This window comes from Amblyraja radiata, chromosome 20 (genome assembly GCF_010909765.2).
Source record: "Amblyraja radiata isolate CabotCenter1 chromosome 20, sAmbRad1.1.pri, whole genome shotgun sequence".
Taxonomy (NCBI): domain Eukaryota; kingdom Metazoa; phylum Chordata; class Chondrichthyes; order Rajiformes; family Rajidae; genus Amblyraja; species Amblyraja radiata.
The window spans coordinates 22,178,063-22,198,153 of record NC_045975.1 but is presented as its reverse complement, the minus strand read 5'-3'; the positions used below and the strand labels follow the sequence as shown (position 1 = coordinate 22,198,153).

At 45.8% G+C, this 20,091-nt stretch overlaps 1 protein-coding gene across 1 annotated transcript; it reads right to left on the bottom strand.

Moving 5' to 3' along the window:
- Window positions 1-204: 204 nt before the first annotated feature.
- On the bottom strand, window positions 205-19,861 carry LOC116984699. Its single transcript, XM_033039009.1, has 5 exons — window positions 19,760-19,861; window positions 13,500-13,599; window positions 8,479-8,562; window positions 3,945-4,129; window positions 205-1,344 (listed from the first exon to the last, which is right to left on the bottom strand). The coding sequence occupies exons 2-5, from the start codon at window positions 13,585-13,587 to the stop codon at window positions 496-498; spliced, it is 1,206 nt and encodes a 401-aa protein (XP_032894900.1). The 5' UTR covers window positions 13,588-13,599; window positions 19,760-19,861; the 3' UTR covers window positions 205-495.
- Window positions 19,862-20,091: the final 230 nt, after the last annotated feature.

Here is a 20,091-nt window from a genome sequence, read left to right as displayed (position 1 = left end):
CACGCTGTATCTGTATACTTTGGACAGCTTGATTGTAATAATGTAGTCTTTCTGCTGACTGAATAGTACGCAGCAAAAAATCTTTTCACTGTATCTCAGTACACATGACAACAATAAACTAAACTAAACTATCGTCATTGCTTTTATGATAGACAAACTTGTCTCAGTGGGGCTCGGAATAATCATTCAGTGCATCAAAATGTGTTCAATCCAATCATTCATCACTCTTTTATTTATTCCATTTGGAAAATTAAACAAATAAATTAAGGGAAAAATTCAATGCAGAAAGAAACCAAGGGACAATTTATAAAAGTGTATGTAAATGCCCCAGGAAGGGACACATATGTCCAAGTTTTGTACCCGAAACAAAATATTCAAGCCAAGCAAAGTTGCAGGCAATTGTTTCCAGTTTCCAACTTTTGATTAATTGACTCTGTGAGGGGAAACTTTAAGGCATTTATTTGGACCAGGCTGTGAAGATACAAGCGTTTGGGATTAAGTCCAAGCTATCTTTCGAGACAGAGCTTGTTTAAAACACTCGGGGTCCGTTTTGCCTGGTCTGAGAGACTTTTCCAGCGTCACCAAGAGATTCTGATGGTGTTCCTTGATGTTGAGAGGATACTTGGATCTCACAAATTCGTACGCTGTCAAGAGATGCATGTTTTGTTTCAACATGAGGAACTGTATGATACAAGTCGGTGCCAAGGAGTACCCATCCCGGCAGTGAACCAGGACTCGCTTCTGTTTCTCCGCTGATGCACTGATGCAGCCGTTAATGTCCTCGAAGCAATGTTCCTTCAGAGGGAACACGTCATCGTTGGAGAACTCTCTGATGTTGACCTTGAGTCGAGACCAGCTGTGCTTTACGTTCTTTGTGCAGGTGCATGGGATGAGGGACATGTTGGACTCCTCGGGTAGGTTGCTCATGTCGATGATGCTATCGATGTTGTTTCTGCACAGGACGCGTCCACTGTAGGCGGCGTTCACATTCCCCACGTAAATGTACTCCGTCACCTTGGCGATGACGGGCTCAGAGTACTGTAGCTGCTTGGGGATGCCGCGCTTGCTGTCCTTTGGACTGTCCGTTTTGTTCGCCGTCTTGCGGCTGTGGTTCTTGAGTCTCTTGGAGCCGGTCCTCGAGGGCGGGTTGGAGTCAGACTCCGAGCTGCTGTTCCAAGGCGCTGAGAACAGAGAGAATCTGCTGGAAGACTTGGTCTTGGCCAGGGCTTCGTTGGAACCCGTTAAATTTGATGTCGTTGAGGTTGACCCAGAAGCGCAAAAGAGCGAAGCTCTCTCCAAAGATCCCGTGCTGCTAGAGGCTCCAGTAGTGTAAGCCTTGTCCATCTGAAACAAAAAAAGGATGGCAAAAGTGTAAGGGAAAATATCATGAGAAAATATAATTACACTAAACAGGCCCACTAAAATAAAATAACGCATTGGAAGTAAGTTATTTAAGAATTGGATAATTTTTGTAAACAGGGTTCTGATACTTTAAGGGTGGTACAGTGACGTATCAGGTAGAATCGTTGCCTCTCAGCGCCAGGCACCTGGGTTCAATCTTGACCGTGGGTGCTGTGTATGTGTGAAGTTGGCATGTTCTCCCTTGGACCACGTGGGTTTTCTCCGGGTGCTCTGGATTCCTCCCACATTCCACAGATGTGCAGATTTGTAAGTTAATTGGCCTCTGTAAGATTGCCCCTCGAGCATAGGGAGTGGATGTAAAAGAGGGGTAACATAGTGGACCCAATGGGCCGAAGGGCCTGTTTCCATGCTGTATCTCTGAACTAAACCATGGTAAGCATCGCAGTTTGGTTTGGGAAAAGCTCTGCCCAAGGCCACAAGAAATTGCAGAGACTTGTAGATGTAGCCCAGTCCATCACACAGACCAGATTCACCACCATCGAATCCATCTACATTTCACGCTGCCTGGGAAAAGCAGCCAACTAAATCAAGGACTTGTCCCACCCCGGTCTTTCCTTCTTCTCCCCACTCCCTTTGGTCAGAAGATACAGAAGCTTGAAAGCGAGCACCACCATGCTCAGGAACAGTTTCTTCCCTCTGTTATCAGGCTTCTGAGCAGTCCTTCCTTAACATAGAAACATAGAAACATAGAAAATAGGTGCAGGAGTAGACCATTCGGCCCTTCGAGCCTGCACCGCCATTCAATATGATCATGGCTGATCATCCAACTCAGTATCCTGTACCTGCCTTCTCTCCATACCCCCTGATCCCTTTAGCCACAAGGGCCACATCTAACTCCCTTTTAAATATAGCCAATGAACTGGCCTCAACTACCTTCTGCGGGAGAGAATTCCAGAGATTCACCACTCTCTGTGTGAAAAAAGTTTTCCTCATCTCGGTCCTAAAAGATTTCCCCCTTATCCTTAAACTGTGACCCCTTGTTCTGGACTTCCCCAAAATCGGGAACAATCTTCCTGCATCTAGCCTGTCCAACCCCTTAAGAATTTTGTAAGTTTCTATAAGATTCCCCCTCAATCTTCTAAATTCTAGCAAGTACAAACCGAGGCTATCCAGTCTTTCTTCATATGAAAGTCCTGACATCCCAGGAATCAGTCTGGTGAACCTTCTCTGTACTCCCTCTATGGCAAGAATGTCTTTCCTCAGATTAGGAGACCAAAACTGTACTCAATACTCCAGGTGTGGTCTCACCAAGACCCTGTACAACTGCAGTAGAACCTCCCTGCTCCTATACTCAAATCCTTTTGCTATGAATGCTAACATACCATTCGCCTTCTTCACTGCCTGCTGCACCTGCATTCCTACTTTTAATGACTGGTGTACCATGACACCCAGGCCTCGTTGCATCTCCCCCTTTCCTAATCGGCCACCATTCAGATAATAATCTACTTTCCTGTTTTTGCCACCAAAGTGGATAACCTCACATTTATCCACATTATACTGCATCTGCCATGCATTTGCCCACTCACCCAGCCTATCCAAGTCACCTTGCAGCCTCCTAGCATCCTCCTCACAGCTAACACTGCCCCCCAGCTTTGTGTCATCCGCAAACTTGGAAATGTTGCATTCAATTCCCTCGTCCAAATCATTAATATATATCGTAAATAGCTGGGGTCCCAGAACTGAGCCTTGTGGTACCCCACTAGTCACTGCCTGCCATTGTGAAAAGGACCCGTTTACTCCTACTCATTGCTTCCTGTCTGCCAGCCAGTTCTCTATCCACATCAATACTGAACCCCCAATACCGTATGCTTTAAGTTTGTATACTAATCTCTTATGTGGGACCTTGTCGAAAGCCTTCTGAAAGTCCAGATATAACACATCCACTGGTTCTCCCTTATCCACTGTACTAGTTACATCCTCGAAAAATTCTGTAAGATTCGTCAGCCATGATTTACCTTTCATAAATCCATGCTGACTTTGTCCAATGATTTCACCACTTTCGAAATGTGCTGCTATCCCATCTTTAATAACTGACTCTAGCAGTTTCCCCACTACCGATGTTAGACTAACTGGTCTGTAATTCCCCGTTTTCTCTCTCCCTCCCTTTTAAGCTAGGGTACTGTCCGATTCACTTCGATACCCAAGAGAGAGACCCTGGGACCCTTCTTCAGACTCTTTCAATTGTTTGGAGACACAGGAATTGCAGCTGCTGGTTTAAAAAAAAAAAAGACAAAGTGCTGGAGCATCTCAATTCCTTCTCCCTCTTCATTCCAGGCCACGGATTTCTGTAGATCTTTATTTACAAGTGGTTATTGTCTTGCTCCCCGATCTATGTGGTCAAATACAGTATCTAATCCTCTTCAGAGTTTCCACTGCATTTCTTAGCCAACTCCTCAACCCAACCACACGTGGCCACGTTTCTTTACAATGAATACCCGGCTGTACCCGGAGTGAACGATATTCCATGCATAACATATCCCATAATGATACCAATATCCCATGCACAACATTACTGCGTTTACCTGGGATTTCAGGCTGCTTTTAAAATCCTGAGATTCCAAAGCTGCGTATCGCCCGTTTCCATCCGAGGAGACCGATAGACAGAGGGGTCTGTGTGACCGGACCGGGAGCTTGGGGGTGGAGGTCATGGTTATGTGTTTGTAACCTGGTCTCTCGCTTCTACTCATTCCCAAATCTGGGCATGAACCTGTGGAGTAAAAGAGAAAATTGCAAAACATGTCGGAAGCAACTGCAGAAGCTGGTTTTCACCGATGATAGACACAAAATCCTGCAACGTGCTACAGTGGCTCAGCGGGACAGGTATCATGTCTGGAGAGAAGGAATGGGTGACGATTCGGGTCTCCAAAACCTCAATACCCTTCCTATAATAGGGCAACGCAAATTGCTCACAATACTCCTCTCAACCCGAAACGTCACCCATTCCTGCTCTCCAGAGATGCAGCCTGTCCCGCGGAGTTAAGGGCCAGTCCCACGTGGGCGTAAATTTGCGCGTCATTTACGCGACATCATTTACGTGTTGTGACGCGCATGTGATGCGTGCATGGCGTGCGTTATGTGTGCATGGTGCGTGGTGATGTAGGCAGTGACGCACGGTTCCGCGCACCGCCCCAGGATTTTGGGATTCACGAAATCTTCGCGCGCCACCTGTGTGACGCACAAATGACGCCCATGTGGGACAGGCCCGACTCCAGCATTTTGTGTCCATCCTCTAACAAAGTAGATAGTTTAGTTCTAGTTTTTCTTATTGTCACATGTACCGAGGTACAGTGAAAAGTTTTTGTTTGCGTGCTATCCAGTCAAAGAAAAGACTATATATACATGAATACAATCAAGCCGTCCACAGTGCACAGATAAACGGTAATGGGAATAACATTTACGTCCCATAAATGTGTAGCTCATAACGACTGAAGGCAAGCAGAGATCAAGTGGCTCGTGTGGGAAATTATGGCACGGTGACACAGCGGTAGAGTTGCTGCCTTACAGCGCTAGAGACCCGGGTTAGATCATGACCACAGGTGCTGTCTTTATGGAGTTTGTACGTTCTCCTCGCGACCATGTGGGTTTTTTCCTGGTGCTCTAGTTTCCTCCCACGTTCAGAAGACATGCAGGTTTAAGTTAATTGGCTTCTGTAAATTGGCCCTATTTTGTAGGATAGAACTCGTGTACGATGTGATCACTGGTTGGCGTGGACTCTGTGGGCCGAAGGGCCTGTTTCCACACAGCATCTCTAAACTAAACTAAAGTCATTGTGCCAAACATGAAGCCAAATTAAACTAATCTCCTCTGTCTCCACGTGAACCATATCCTTCCATTCCCTTCCCGCCAAAAAGCCTCTTAAACTCACTATCATATCCAAGATAGACACTGGAGCGACTCAGCAGGTCAGGCAGCGTCTCTCGAGGAAAGGAGTAGGTGTTGTTTCGGGTTGGAACCCTTCTTCAGACTGATAGTAGAGATTGGGGGGGAGGGGAACAAAAGGCCAGGACAAATCAGGTCTAACAACAGATGACCTCAGGAAGGGTGGTGCCTAGAATGGCCCATTGTTGTGATAGCAAGAGGGATACAAAGATACGAACAGTGGAACTCATAGGATAACTAGGATGGGGGAGGGTGAGAGAGAGGGGAGGGTGAGAGAGAGGGGAGGGTGAGAGAGAGGGGAGGGTGAGAGAGAGGGGAGGGGAGCGGATGGAATGCAGGAATACTTTAGTGAACCAGTATCAGCAGTTCACTTCCTGAGGTTCCAGGCCCCCACCACTCCCCATGTCCTGTACTTCTCCTTCTATCTTTACCTGTCACACCTGGAGGCGTCCCATTGCAATCTCTTTTCAGATTAGGACCCGAGCCTTGACTGATAAAAACAACCGCACAGTGTCTGTGGGCTTTTGTTCTTTATTGAAGAATCAATAATGGAGTTGAGCACGAACTAGTCACCAGGTCAACATCCGTGCAGAAATTTAATTTTCACCGAGTGCTCCAGGCTAATGCCTCTTGTGCCCACTTTCCAGGAGAGAGCAGGCTGCTGCTGTGTGTCTATTCCCAGCCTCAATCATACGAGCCACTTCAGAGAAGCAAACCTGATATTTCTGCCACAATATTTAGAAAGCAAAATATGCTCAAATGCATTTACATTTCAGAAGGAAAGGAGGCGTTGTAGACAGATGGAACTGCAGAAGCTGGAATATTGAGTAAGTTCATAAGTTCTCGGAGCAGAATTCGGACATTCGGCCCATCAAGTCTACTCCGCAATTCAATCGTGGCTGATCTCTCTTTTCCTCTCAACCCCATTCTCCTGCCTTCTCCCCACAACCCCCCACACCCTTACTAATCAGGAATCTGTAAATCTCTGCTTTAAAACACAAAGTGCTGCTGGAACTCGGCGGGTCAGGCAGCATCTGTGGAGGGAGTGGACAGGCAACGTTTCACATCGGGACCCTTGTTCAGTCCGGGGGTGGGGGCAGGAGGGGGGGGGGGGGGGGGGGGGGGGAAGCTGGAAAAGAGAGGTGGGGGCAGGACCAAGACTGGTAAGTGATAGGTGGATATAAGGCAGAGGGGTTTTGAAAGGCAGATGGGTAGACAAAGGCTAGAGATGAAAAAGAGACCCAAGGATGTCAGATATAGAGACGGGTGAATTAAAATTAATTGAAAGATACAGCATGGTAATAGGCCCTTCGGCCCATCGACCATTGATCACCACTCACCATCGTTCTATGTTATCTCACTTTCTCACCCACTCCTACACACTATGGGTAATTTTCAGAGGCTAGTTAACCAACAAACCCGCACATCTTTGAGATGTGGGAGGAAACCTGGAGCACCCGGAGGAAACCCACGTGGTCGCAGGGAGAACGTGCAAACTCCACACACAGATACCGCCCGAGGTCAGGATCGGACCCGAGTCTCCTGCGCGGTGAGGCAGCAGTTCTACCCGCTGCGCCACTGTTGCAAGAAAGACTTCAGGTTGATGCAGAAATAAAATTCAAGAGATTCTAGGGAAGGTTGTCAATCAGACAGCGAACCATCTTTTTTTTAGAGTCTCAGGTGTGAAGGTAGGGAGGGGACTCTCCACAAAATATACAAAAAATCTTGTTCTTACCAACAGATAGTCAGTAATCAACTGGCTTCCTATGGCAACAGCCACTGTCGTTTTTGCAGCTTGTGGAATCTTTTGTCCAACCCCAGGTCTTGTGAATAATATACATATCTTCATTCTTGGTAATAAAACTATGGCCAATTCAAACCCACTGCTACAAACCCTATGAGAACGGTGACTCGGGGTAGTTCCTTTTACTTTACAAAGCATGTACCACGTGCTTAGCACGATAACAAAGTTACTGGCTAAACATTAACACAAAGAGTAGTGTGTGTGTGTGTGTGTGTGTGTGTGTGTGTGTGTGCGCGTCTCGAGACAAAAGCACCAAAGTGATCGGCCTGAAATGTGGCCGCTTACTCTGGTGATCTTGTCTTTGTGTCCGTCACCAGGGTAAACAGTGGCCTTCTCCAGCCCGACACTAGTTGGCCGAACCTCCGAATCTAGCAAACACATTGCGCAGGTTCCCATTTGCTTTTTGCAATTAAAAGCGTTTGTTATTGCAAGCAAAGCCAGGCGTTGAAGAGATTCACAGAGGGTGCAAGCTGAGTGGGAGGGAGTGAAGCACGCACTCTCCGTGGCAAAATGTGGGATGAATGGGTGGGAGGAGGAGGGAGAGACATGCCAGGGAATTGCAGATGTCAACGGAAGAGGAATGGGAAGCAGTCAGTGATAGGGAGAAACATCGGAGGGGAAGAATGGAGAGAGAGAGGGAGGGGGAGGGGTGAGGGGGAGAGGGAGAGGGAGGGGGAGAGGGGGAGAGGGGGCGAGGGAGAGGGAGAGGGTGAGAGGGAGAGGGGGAGAGGGAGAGGGAGAGGGAGAGGAGGGAGGGGGGACAGACAGACAGACAGACAGACAGACAGACAGACAGACAGACAGACAGACAGACAGACAGACAGACAGACAGACAGACAGACAGACAGACAGACAGACAGAGAGACAGAGAGAGAGTGATAGACACACACACACATATACAGATGGAGAAAGAGAGACAGAGAGACACACACAGACACGGACACAGAAAAAGACAGAGGCAGGGATAGAATAAAGGTTTAGGGGGATATAGGTCAAACACAAGCAGGTGGGACTAGGGTAGATGGGGCATTTTGGTCGGCATGGATGAGTTGGGCTGAAGGGCCTGCTTCTGCACTGTATGACTGTGCCTCTATGACTGTTACTCTTGACAACATAACAAGGGTCATATTAAGCTAAGACCAAGATGTATTTTGGGCAATAGATGGTCATCCTTGGAGCATCTGCAGAGTGAAGGTGAAACCTAGGGCCTGTTTGAAAGCAGGAGCATTGTGATTGGGGTAACATACTGTACATCCATATCTACACTCCAGCCAATCTTGCGTTAAGTAACACAGATCTGCCCGATAATCTCTGTACAGCTGACACCCTCCAAAACAAATGATTCCCAAAGCAATGCGGGAGAGAGTACAAACCTGCACCACAATCTGAATGAGGAGCGGAGAGCGGTAAACAGTCACGGATCTTCAATATTTGTAGGAGGTTCTTAGCTATCATTCCTGCAGAAAAAAAGCACAAAAGTCAATAAGTTTGCGATGTGTAAGAAGGAACTGCAGATGCTGGTTTAAACCAAAGATAGACACAAAACGTCACCCATTCCTTCTCTCCAGAGATGCTGTCTCTCCCGCTGAGTTACTCGAGCATTTTGTGTCTAACCAAGTTTGTGATCATTTATATTTCTCACTTTAAATTCATAGTAAGTAGAATGGTAGAGAACGGGAACAGGCCCTTTGGCCCACAATGTCCATGCTGAACATGATGCAATGAGGGACCATCCGAACTAGAATGAATACTTTTGTAACTTCGACGGCAGTGGACTTGTGGTGACTCTTTGCGTACTTTATGCATTGAATGCCCACACAAAGAATTTCACTGTACCTAGGTACATTTAGTTTCGTTTAGAGATACAGTGCGGAAACACAATTAACCTACAAACCTGCCTGTCTTTGGAGTGTGGGAGGAAATCGGAGCACCCGGGGAAAACTTACACGTTCACAGGGAGAATGTACAAACTCAATAACAGAGGGGAGGAAGCTGGTGGTGCTCGCTTTCTGTATGTACAGTAAGATAAAGGCTTGTGTAGCTTTTGCCCAAGAGGAGTGGGGAGACGAAGGAATGACCGGGGTGGGACAAGCCTTTGATTATGTTGGCTGCTTTTCCGAGGCAGCGTGAAGTGTAGATGGAGCAAACAGTGTCCACAAATGCTGTCCGATCTTCTCAATGTTTTCAACATTTTCTGTTTTTATTTTGGAAATCCGGTAGGTTTTTATTTTAATATACATAATGCTAAGATACTTTGTCAACCTGCCGAGATGAAGACAAATAAAAGATACCTCCTGCAAGAGCAGTCTACACAAGGGTAATGTGAGCAGTCAATGAATGGCTGCTGTATCATTACACTGCATGGATCAATTATTATGAAATTGCCATCCATCATTCAAAGATAACAGCAATTCCCAGCACTATTTACCTTAATGTCTGTCAAAGCATTGCTCAATATTCTAAAAACTGTTATTTTTAATCATCAACATACTCCTCTGTGAGTTTGCCATGTGAAGATTTAGTTTAGTTTATAGATACAGTGCGGAAACAGGACCTTCGGCCCACCGAGTCCACACCGACCAGCGACCCCCGCACATTAACACTATCCTGCACACACGAGTGACAATTTACACATACACCAAGCCAATTAACCTACATTACCTGTACGTCTTTAGAGTGTGGGAGGAAACCGAAGATCTCAGAGAAAACACACGTGGTCACGGGGAGAACGTACAAAATCCCTACAGACAGCACCCGTTGTCGGGATCGAACCCGGGTCTCGCTTAGATGGTGTGGCGTTTCCTACAAATCAAAAGTAACTATGCTGGATAGGTATCTAATTGGCAGCAAGCACTTGCGATGTCCTGAAAGGGGCAACAGTGATGAAACGCAACTGTGAGCCCTTTTTTGCTCCTGAACCAAGTGTATAAAATCTGACCCTCAAAATTACATACTTCGGGACATCATTACTATCTGTGGAATGTCCAGTTTGTAGTTGCAATTATTTGGGTTAAATAGGAGCCAATTGTGGCTCAAAACCTTCATACATTTCGCAATGGGGGTCAAAAACATCACCCGTTTCGCATTCCTACATGGAGAAACCAGGAAGAAATAGTTGAGAGCTTCCAGTTCCTTGGTGTTAATATTGCCAATGAACTATCGTGGACCAGACACATCAACGCAACAGCCAAGAAGGAACCCTCTACTAGCTTTGGGAGACCGAGGAAATTTGGACTGTCTCCAATAATTCATAAACTTCTACAAATACACCATAGAAATTATTTATGTCTGGAGCAGTCTGAAGAAGGGTTTTGGACCGAAACGTTGCCTATTTCCTTCGCTCCATAGATGCTGCTGCACCCGCTGAGTTTCTCCAGCATTTTTGTGTACCCACCATAGAAATTATACTGCCAGGTTGCATCAAGCTTGGTTTGGGAACAGCTCTGCCCAAGACCATAAGTAATTGCAGAGAGTTGTAGATGTAGCCCAGTCGATCACACAAACCAGACTTCCCACCATTGATTCCCATTACACTTCACGTTGCCTCGGAAAAGCAGCCAACACAATCGAAGACTTGTCCCACACGGTTATTCCTTCTTCTCCCCGCTAACATTTGGCAGGAGGTACAAAAGCTTGAAAGTGCGCATCACCAGAGTCAGGAACTGCTGCTTCCCCTCTGTGATCAGCCTTCTGAACAGTTCTTCCATAAGTTAGGGTACTGTCCCATTCAGCTCGACCCCATTGAGGACATTGGACTCTGTCTCTGGAACTGATGCGCTGCAATGCTGAGAACTATATTCTGCACTGTTTCTCCACTATGCTCTGCCAATTGTATGCGAGTGTGACTTAATTGTATTCATGCATAGTATTATTTGATTGAAGGACATGCAAAGCAAAGCTTTTCACTGTAGCTTGGTACACATGACAATAATAAACTTGAACCTCACAGCAGATGCTGGTTTACAAGGGAAAAAATGCAAAAGTGCAGGAGTAACTCAGTGGGTCAGGCAGTGTCTCTGGAGGACATGGATAGGTGACATTTTGGATCCTTCTTTAGACTGATTGCAGTAGGGGGGAGAAAGCTGGAAAAGAGATGGGGGCTAGGTATTCTCCCATATCCTAACGACACATCGGTCTGTAGATTCAATTGCGTAAATTGCCCTGGGGTGTAGGGAGTGGATGGGCAAGTGGCATAACACAGAACTAGTGTGAATGGGTGACCGACGGTCGGCATGGAGTTGGTGGGTCGAAGTATTAAAGGTACTAATAATTTAATATTGAAAGCACCATAATTGTAGTTGGATCTTTTGTTCATATGATGACTAGTAGCCAGCGGGTGCTGCAGGTGAAATGCAGCGATTGCCTCACAAGCTAGAAAGAGGAACAATGTTCTTTATTGAGTGCCCTATGCTTCCATTTTGTGAGAAACACAATATTTTAACCGCATGCATCCCCATGCTGGTCCCACACCCAACCGGCCTCCATCAAAGGGGCTGGGGAAGTTTCGGGGAAGGTTGTGGCCTTTTCTTTAGAATATAATATGGCAGAGAAAAATTGGGAAAAAGCCTATCCGGGCGGCAGTACAGTGACCTCGCAGCGCCAGAGACCCGGGCTCAATCCTGACCTCGGGTGCTGTCTGTGTGTGGAGTTTGCATGTTCTCCCTGTGACCGCATGCGTTACCTCCGGGTGCTCTGCTTCCTCCCACGTCCCAAAGATGTGCAGGTTTGTAGGTTAATCGGCCCTCTGTAAAATTTCCCCTTAGTGTGTAGGGAGCGGATGTGAAAGCTGGATCACATAGAGCAGGTGAGAACGGGTGATCGTTGGTCAGCACGGACTCGGTGGGCTGAAGGGCCTCTTTTCATGCTGTATCTTTCAATCAATTTCAATTCACTCCTCTTCTCTCCTTATCTGACCCTTCTGTCTCTCTTTCACCTCTGTCTATCCATCAAAACTCCCCTCCCCTGTATCCACCTATCACTTATCAGGCTTTGTCCTGCAGCCCCCTCTCTTCTAGCTTTCTGCCCCCTGATCAATGGTCGGCGCGGATGCAGAGGGCCGAAGGGCCTATTTCCATACTGTATTTTTCAATCAATGAAAATATTAGATGCATCATTAACTTTACACTAAAGGCACCATAATCCAGTCTTTCACTCTGCACCCGACTCAGTTTGAGTCTGTAACCCATTCTTTGGAGCCTGATGGGGTTACGTAACAACTGCTATGCTGGTCTCATTAGCAGCACAGCAAGCCCTTGAACAAAGATAGAGACAAAGTGCTGGAGCAACTCAGCGGGCCAGGCAGCATCTCTGGAAGAAAAGGACGGGTGACATTTCGGGTCGGGACCCCTCCTCAGTCTGACATCATAGCTCAGTACAGCACAGGAACAGGCCCACAATGTCCATGCCGAACATGCTACTAAGACTAATTCGTATCTGCCTACACATAATCCATATCCCTCCATGTACATGTAACTGTACAAAACGCTCTCAAATCTACAACTAAATCTGCCTCCACCACCACCCCCAGCAGCAAGTTCTGGCCCCCAACCACCTTCTGTGTAAAAAAACATGCCCTGCACATCTCCTTTAAACTTTGTCCCTCTCACCTTAAGGCAATGTCCTGTAGTATTTTATATTCATTTTAGTATTTGGGTAAAAGGTTTTGACTGTCTACCCTAACTATGCCTCTCATATGTTATATATCATTTAGGTATCCTCTCAGCTTCTGTCATTCCAGGGGAAATGATCCAAGTCTGTCTAACCTCACTCCGTAGTTTATATTCCCTAATCCAGGAATCATTCTGGTAAACATCCTCTACATCCTCTCCAACAGCCTCCTGTAATGGGGCGACCAGAACTGCACATAATACACCAAATGCAGCCAAATTAAAACCCTACAAATTAGCATCGTGACTTCCTGACTCTTATACTCAATGCCCACTGCATGCTTTCGTTATCACTCTATCTACCAGTGCTGCCAGGTTCAGGGGGTTATAGACTTGGACCCCAACCTCCCTCTGTACATCAATGTTGCTAAAGGTTTTGCCATTAATTGTATATTTTCTTCTTATATTCAATCTCCCACCTCCCATTTGCTTGGACTAAACTCCATCTGCCACTTCCCCACCCATTGATCTATATCCCGCTGTATAATTTGAAGCCTTCTTCACAGTTCATGACCGCAGAAAACTTGGTGCCATCTGCAAACATACTAACCAATCCATCTACATTTGCATCCAAGTAATTATATACTTATCGCAAATGACAGAGGTTCTGGCATAGAACCCTGAAACAATTAATCCAAAATATTGTATATTAAGATATTTTAAATTCAAATTAAGATTATCCTGACAGTACACAATCTTGTCATGGTTATAGTGCCAAACATCCCTACCTTTGGTCCCATTTCCCTTTGAGTTCAACTTGTTGTTCAGAAGCTTGAGAACGAGCAAGTCTTTGTTCCATTTCTCCACTGGTTCCATGTTTTAGACCTCCTGAAAGTTCACAAGGAGAACAAACGTCAGCGATTGATTCACAACTGTGGCAAAGATGTGGCTGGACTACCCAAGTTCAACTTCTCTGTTACTCACCGAGGGAACCCTATGTGATGATGCCCTTTTGATAATGGCACAAAAACATCTGAATGACCAAACATCAAGAGTCAACAACGTTCATAAGTTCTAGGAGCTGAATTAGGCCATTCGGCCCATCAAGACTACTCCGCTCAATCATTGCTGATCCATCATTCCCTCTCAACCCCATTCTCCTGCCATCTCCCCATAACCCTTGACAGCGGTACTAATCAAGAATCTCCACCTTAAAAATACACAATGACTTGGCCTCCACAGCCCTCCGTGGCAATGAATTCCACAGATTCACCACCCTCTGACCAAAGAAGCTCCTACTCATCTGCTTTCTAATGGTACATCCTTTTATTCTGAGGCTATGGCCTCAGGTCCTAGAATCACCCACTGGTGGAAACATCCTCTCAATATCCATTCTATCCAGGCCTTTCACTATTCAGTAAGTTTTAATGTCCCTTTAAAGCATGAGAAATTACTTATTCTGTTACAGCCAATAGAACTATGAAGTTCCTCCTTTCCATGACATACCAGGTTTGTAAACACAATACTCATAGATAACATATAATACACAAAACAAAATTCAATCAATCAATAACCTCTACAATAAATCCCAAAGTCCATTTTTCTTTAAGAGATACAGCACGGAAACATGCCCTTCAGTCCACCAAGTCCTTGCCGACCAGCGATCAGCTGGTACACTGGTTATATCCTACACACTACGGACAATTCACGGAAGCCAATTAACCTACAAACCTGCACGTCTTTGGAACGTGGGAGGAGACCAGAGCACCAGGAGAAACCCCACGCGGTCACGGGAGAACGTATAAACTCCATACAGCTCCCATATTCAGGATGAAACCTGGGTCTCTGGCACTGTGAGGCAGCAACTCTACCATTGCACCACTATGCTGCCCTAAGGTGCAACCAAACACAGTCCACAGTTCATAGTTTAGTCAGTGTTTGTCGTGTTCAAGTGCCTGATGGCTGTTGGGAAGTTGATGTTCCTGAACATAACACCTTTCAGACTCCTGTACCTGCTTCCCGATAGCAGGAGTGGAATGAGAGCCTGGCCAGGGTGGTGTGGGTCTCTGATGATGCTGGCTGCACTTTTTGAGGGGAGCCTCCTTTAGAACCCTTCGATGTTGGGGTTAGTACCCAGACATCAATCTCCCAAAGTACCAGCTAGAATTCCATCTGCTGGTTGCTGAGACATTAGCTGAGCATTTTGTAGATTTGGCACAACACTGGACAATACATGATCATTGTTGAGATATCCTTGAATTGGGTAGCACTGCCTATTTGCGTTTCCTCCAATGTGTAGGTTTGTAAGTTAATCGGCCTCTGTAAATTGCCCCCCTCGTGACTTGGGAGGGGATGCGAAAGTTGGATAACAGAACTAGTGTGAACAGAACGGGTGATCGATGGTCGGCGTGGACTTGGTGAGCCGAAGGGTGTGGTGCCGTGCTGTATCTCTAAATACTTGAACCAATTAACCATATGGCTTGGGTGCAATGCCTGATTTCTCCTGGTCATTATATCTTGAGTCTACCCATTAACTTTAATATTCCAAAATCTCCTTCATCTCCCCATTACATTTACAACAGACACTTCCAGGAAAGTGGAGTAGGGCTGTCAGCATCCAAGTGGGAGTGCGGGTAAGTTGAACACACTGAGTACACACCACTTCCGCAACAATCCAGCAGCTACACAATCTGTGTCCACAACATCTGTGCCCACAACAGTAGCCTGACTAACCAGCCATTTCCGTACAGTTGTCACAATGTTCCACCCAAAATAGTGGGTGTTTAATTTGCTCCAATATTTTACTTCTGATTCACTAAAAAGAAAATGCACATTACATTTTAAAGATAGAAGTAGATGCAATTTTCAGTAGAAACAAAGAACCGCAAACAAAATGTGTAGAAAGGAACTTCAGCTGCTGGTTTGTACCGAAGATAGACACAAATTGCTAGAGTAACTCAGCGGGTCAGGCAGCGTCTCTGGAGAGAAAAGATGGTGACGTTTCGGGTCGGGATCCTTCTTCGGACTCACAGCACCAAAGATCCGGGTCTGAAATCTGAAGTAGGGACGCGACCCAAAACATCACCGATCCATGTACTCCAGAGACAATGCCTGATCCGCCCAGTTACTCCAGCACTTTGTATCTGTCTTAAGAGTTAACTATCTGCTGATTTAAATATATTTCATACTAACAACCACCACCACAACCTGAAAAAAAATCACCTCTTTTAATTGGATACAATAATAACAACATCATTATATTGAATACCAGCATCATCATTGTGTTCCAAACCTTATAATTAAAAAACTATATTTGTTGAAATTATACATTCAAGTATAGAATGGAATTTCAGAGATTGGATCAAGAATTATAATTGTTTTATGTTATGGTTTCAAGCTTTTGAGTAATTATTTATGTAGCAGCTCTGTCCTAATGCATATTCTTGTTCAGTGCCTATGTTGTTTTGCTATCATTCATTACAATTGCCCCACTCTTTTAAATCTATATTCTAACACTAGCATTCCGCCACACGTTATTCCCTTCATCTTGTATCTGTACATTGTGGATGGCTTGATTGTAATCATGTATAGTCTTTTTACTGACTGGACAGCACGCAACAAAAAAGCTCTTCACTGTACCATGGTACACGTGACAATAATTAACTAAACTTGGTCGGCATGGGCAAGTTGGGCCGATGGGGCTATGACTCCATTTAAGGACCCCACCATTGCCTGAACTATCTTCAAACAACACCTCAACATTCAACCGTTCGGCCCTTCGAGCTAGCACCGCCATTCAATGTGTTCATGGTTGATCAGCCACAATCAGTACCCCGTTCCTGCCTTCTCCCCATATCCCTTTACTCCGCTATCCCTAAGAGCTACAATTATATTGGAGGCCATAGAATCATCCAGTGTGGAAACAGTTCCTTCAGGCCCAATTTGCCCATGCCGGCCAACATGCCCCATCTACACTAGTCCCATCTGCCCATAACCCTCTAAACCTATTAGAGTATAGATACCACTCTGGCATCTTTCTACCTTTTATACTTCTGTTTAGCTCCATTGGATTCATGTATCGTATTATCTACTTGATTGGGTAGCATGTGAACTGAAGCTTTTCACAGTAACAGGACACAAGAGTCAAGAGAGTGACAAGAGTGTTTTCATAACATCATAAGACATAGGAGCTGAATTAGGCCATTCAGCCCATGATGTCTGCTCCACCTTTCAATCATAGCTGATCTATTTTCCCCTCTCAACCCCATTCTCTTGCCTTCTCTCCGTAACCTTTGATGGCTTTGCAAATCAGGAACTTTTCAACCTGCACTTTTAAAATACCCAATGACTTGGCCTCCACAACTGTCTGTGCCAATGAATTGCACAGACTCTCCGCCCTCTGGCTAAAGAAATTCCTCCACATCTCCATTCTAGAGGCACATCCTTTTATTCTGAGGCAGTGAGTGTCCTCTGGTCCTAGACTCTCCCACTACTGGAAACATCCTCTCCACATCCACCCTATCTAGGCCTTTCATTATTCAGTAGTTTTCAAAGAGATCTCCCTCATCCTTCTAAACTCCAGCGAGTACTGGCCCAGAGCCCAAGCCATATTGTCAAATGTACCAAAATGAAACAATTGTATTCTTGCATGGAGTAACACTGCCTGTGATAATAATAAACCTTAAACATAGATCTCCTTTTGAATGGATTCATTTCACTTTTGTCTGGCCGAAGGATTTGAGTATAGGAGCAGGGATGTTCTACTGCAGTTGTACAGGGTCTTGGTGAGACCACACCTGGAGTATTGCGTACAGTTTTGGTCTCCAAATCTGAGGAAGGACATTATTGCCATAGAGGGAATGCAGAGAAGGTTCACCAGACTGATTCCTGGGATGTCAGGACTGTCTTATGAAGAAAGACTGGATAGACTTGGTTTATACTCTCTAGAATTTAGGAGATTGAGAGGGGATCTTATAGAAACTTACAAAATTCTTAAGGGGTTGGTCAGGCTAGATGCAGGAAGATTGTTCCCGATGTTGAGGAAATCCAGGACAAGGGGTCACAGCTTAAGGACAAGGGGGAAATCCTTTAAAACCGAGATGAGAAAACTTTTTTTCACACAGAGAGTGGTGAATCTCTGGAACTCTCTGCCACAGAGGGTAGTTGAGGCCAGTTCATTGGCTATATTTAAGAGGGAGTTAGATGTGGCCCTTGTGGCTAAGGGAATCAGAGGGTATGGAGAGCAGGTACGGGATACTGAGTTGGATGATCAGCCATGATCATATTGAATGGCGGTGCAGGCTCGAAGGGCCGAATGGCCTACTCCTGCACCTAATTTCTATGTTTCTATGTGCAAGGCCACAGGAGGAGTAGATTGGGGTAAATGCATGGAGCCTTTTGCCCAGAGTAGGGGAATTGAGAACAAGAGGCTATAGGTTTAAGGTGAAGGGGTGATAAGATTTAATAGGAACTTTGGTGTAACTTTTTTTTTTAACACAAAAGGTTGGTAGGTGCATAGAACGAACTGCCCGAGGAGGTACTTGAGGCAGGTTCTATCATAACATTTAAGAGACAATTGGACAGGTACATGGATAGGAAAGGTTTAAAGGGAAATGGAAGATAGACACAAAAGGAGTAACTCAGCGAGACAGGCAGCATCTCTGGAGAGAAGGAATGGGTGATGTTTTGAGTTGAGACCCTTCGTGAGAGGGATATGGGCCAAGCGGGGCCAGGTGGGATTAGTGTGGATGGGGCATGTTGGTCCGTGTTAGCTTGTAGTACATCGAGGTACAACTCGAGCGTTTGACGGCTCTGGGCCAGTGATTGTATTTTGTGCACATACACAATTAAAACTGTGGGATCTGGCGGCAGCAGTCAGTCACTAGGGGTTAGCCACAGAGAACACCCGACCAATTCCTGGTCAGGCTCAGACAATCGGCGATCGTGTGTGACCGGAATGTGAATTTGAACGCCAAGCATCGCTGGCGTCTTGCAGTTAGTTGCCTCTGGAAGCAAACTCAACAATGTGCAATAAACCCCGAATGTCGGGATTTCTCTTTGCAACAACAGCCTGCCCGGTCTGAGCCGTAGCAAGTCGTGGTACGCTGATCTCTCTCTCTCCCCCACACTCTCCCTGCTCTGTTGACAATGGGAGCAGGCGCTTCAATGCGTTTGTTTGACCATCTCCGTCCTTGTTCGCTGGTGAGCCCGCTGCCTCGGCTCTTGCCCCCAGCCGTTTACACTCTGTAACAGACGCCTCAAATCCGCATGTGTCGCCCCCTTATCATGAAGCATCTGCAGTTCCTGGTGTCTCCCATCATCTTTATGCGGGGTTTCAAGCACGTCAGCCAAAAATTAGACGCGGGGAACAGATTGCATATTTTAAAATACCCCTTCCTTCCCTTTAATAACACTCCACAATGGCCAGCGTTATATATATGTTTTCTTTAAAACACAAACCATACACGATGCATCTGATAATCTTGGGTCGCTCCTAAAACATAACGAATTACTTTTTATGCAAAGCAAGATAAGAAAGGTGCATTTCCATTCCCATTGAAGAATGCCCAGTATTGAACATACATTCCCTGCAAAGAAAGCATCGCGTAAATGATTCAATTTGCAGGGGTCGTGGTTAGCGGTAATGTCCTGGATATCCCTCCAAGCTCTGCCACTCAGCCGGTCGACCGCGCGTTCGCAAGGAAGCAGAACGATTCTCAAAGCGGGTCTCGGATTGTTCACAGACGCAACACGCAACGCCACCAGCCAGGCAAGGGACGAGCAAGTACAAATTGCATTTTTATCTTATTCTTAAATCTTACCTTGCGATCTGAAATTGCATTATTTTAAGATGGGGCAATAAAAGGGCATCAAATGGAAATGTAAAAACAATGCAACGTCCTGCCTTGCATTTTGCAGCTAGCATTTACAAATATCATACAGATAAAAAAAAATTTTAAATCACTGCGGGTTAAAATTAATTTGACAACAGGTACAAATGCATTGAGCGGAGAAGCGTGGTGTAAACAGACTTTAGAGTTCTCCCCACCTGATAGAGACGTGAAGTTCGGTACAAATATAATTAGCCATCCACCAATATCACGACACACAGTTTCTTCCGTCTGTTCCCTTCCGAGAGGTTGCTATCGACCCCCTCTGATTGGAAACTCCCAACACATCATCAGCCCGTGTTGAACAATTGGGATGCCGCGTTGCAGCAATTGGCCGCTTCACCCTGGATACAGTTGTGTCATGTCAGCACGCAACTGACGAAATCCTCACACACCCGAATTAGGAGCTTCTCGGTAGGCGGGCTGCCCTAACCAGTCATCAAATGGGTCGCCAAATAAGGGAAATCCTCAAACGCCAACTCACCCCCAC

Bases quoted from the DNA above. Each gene is read 5' to 3' on its own strand.
- LOC116984699 (XM_033039009.1), bottom strand. From the start codon at position 13,587: ATGGAACCAGTGGAGAAATGGAACAAAGACTTGCTCGTTCTCAAGCTT. The intron at 8,563-13,499 runs GTAGGGATGTTT...TTTTTTCTGCAG, and splicing joins AAAGGGAAATGGGACCAAAG to GAATGATAGCTAAGAACCTC. The intron at 1,345-3,944 runs GTAAACGCAGTA...TTTTTGTTTCAG, and splicing joins AAAGCAGCCTGAAATCCCAG to ATGGACAAGGCTTACACTAC.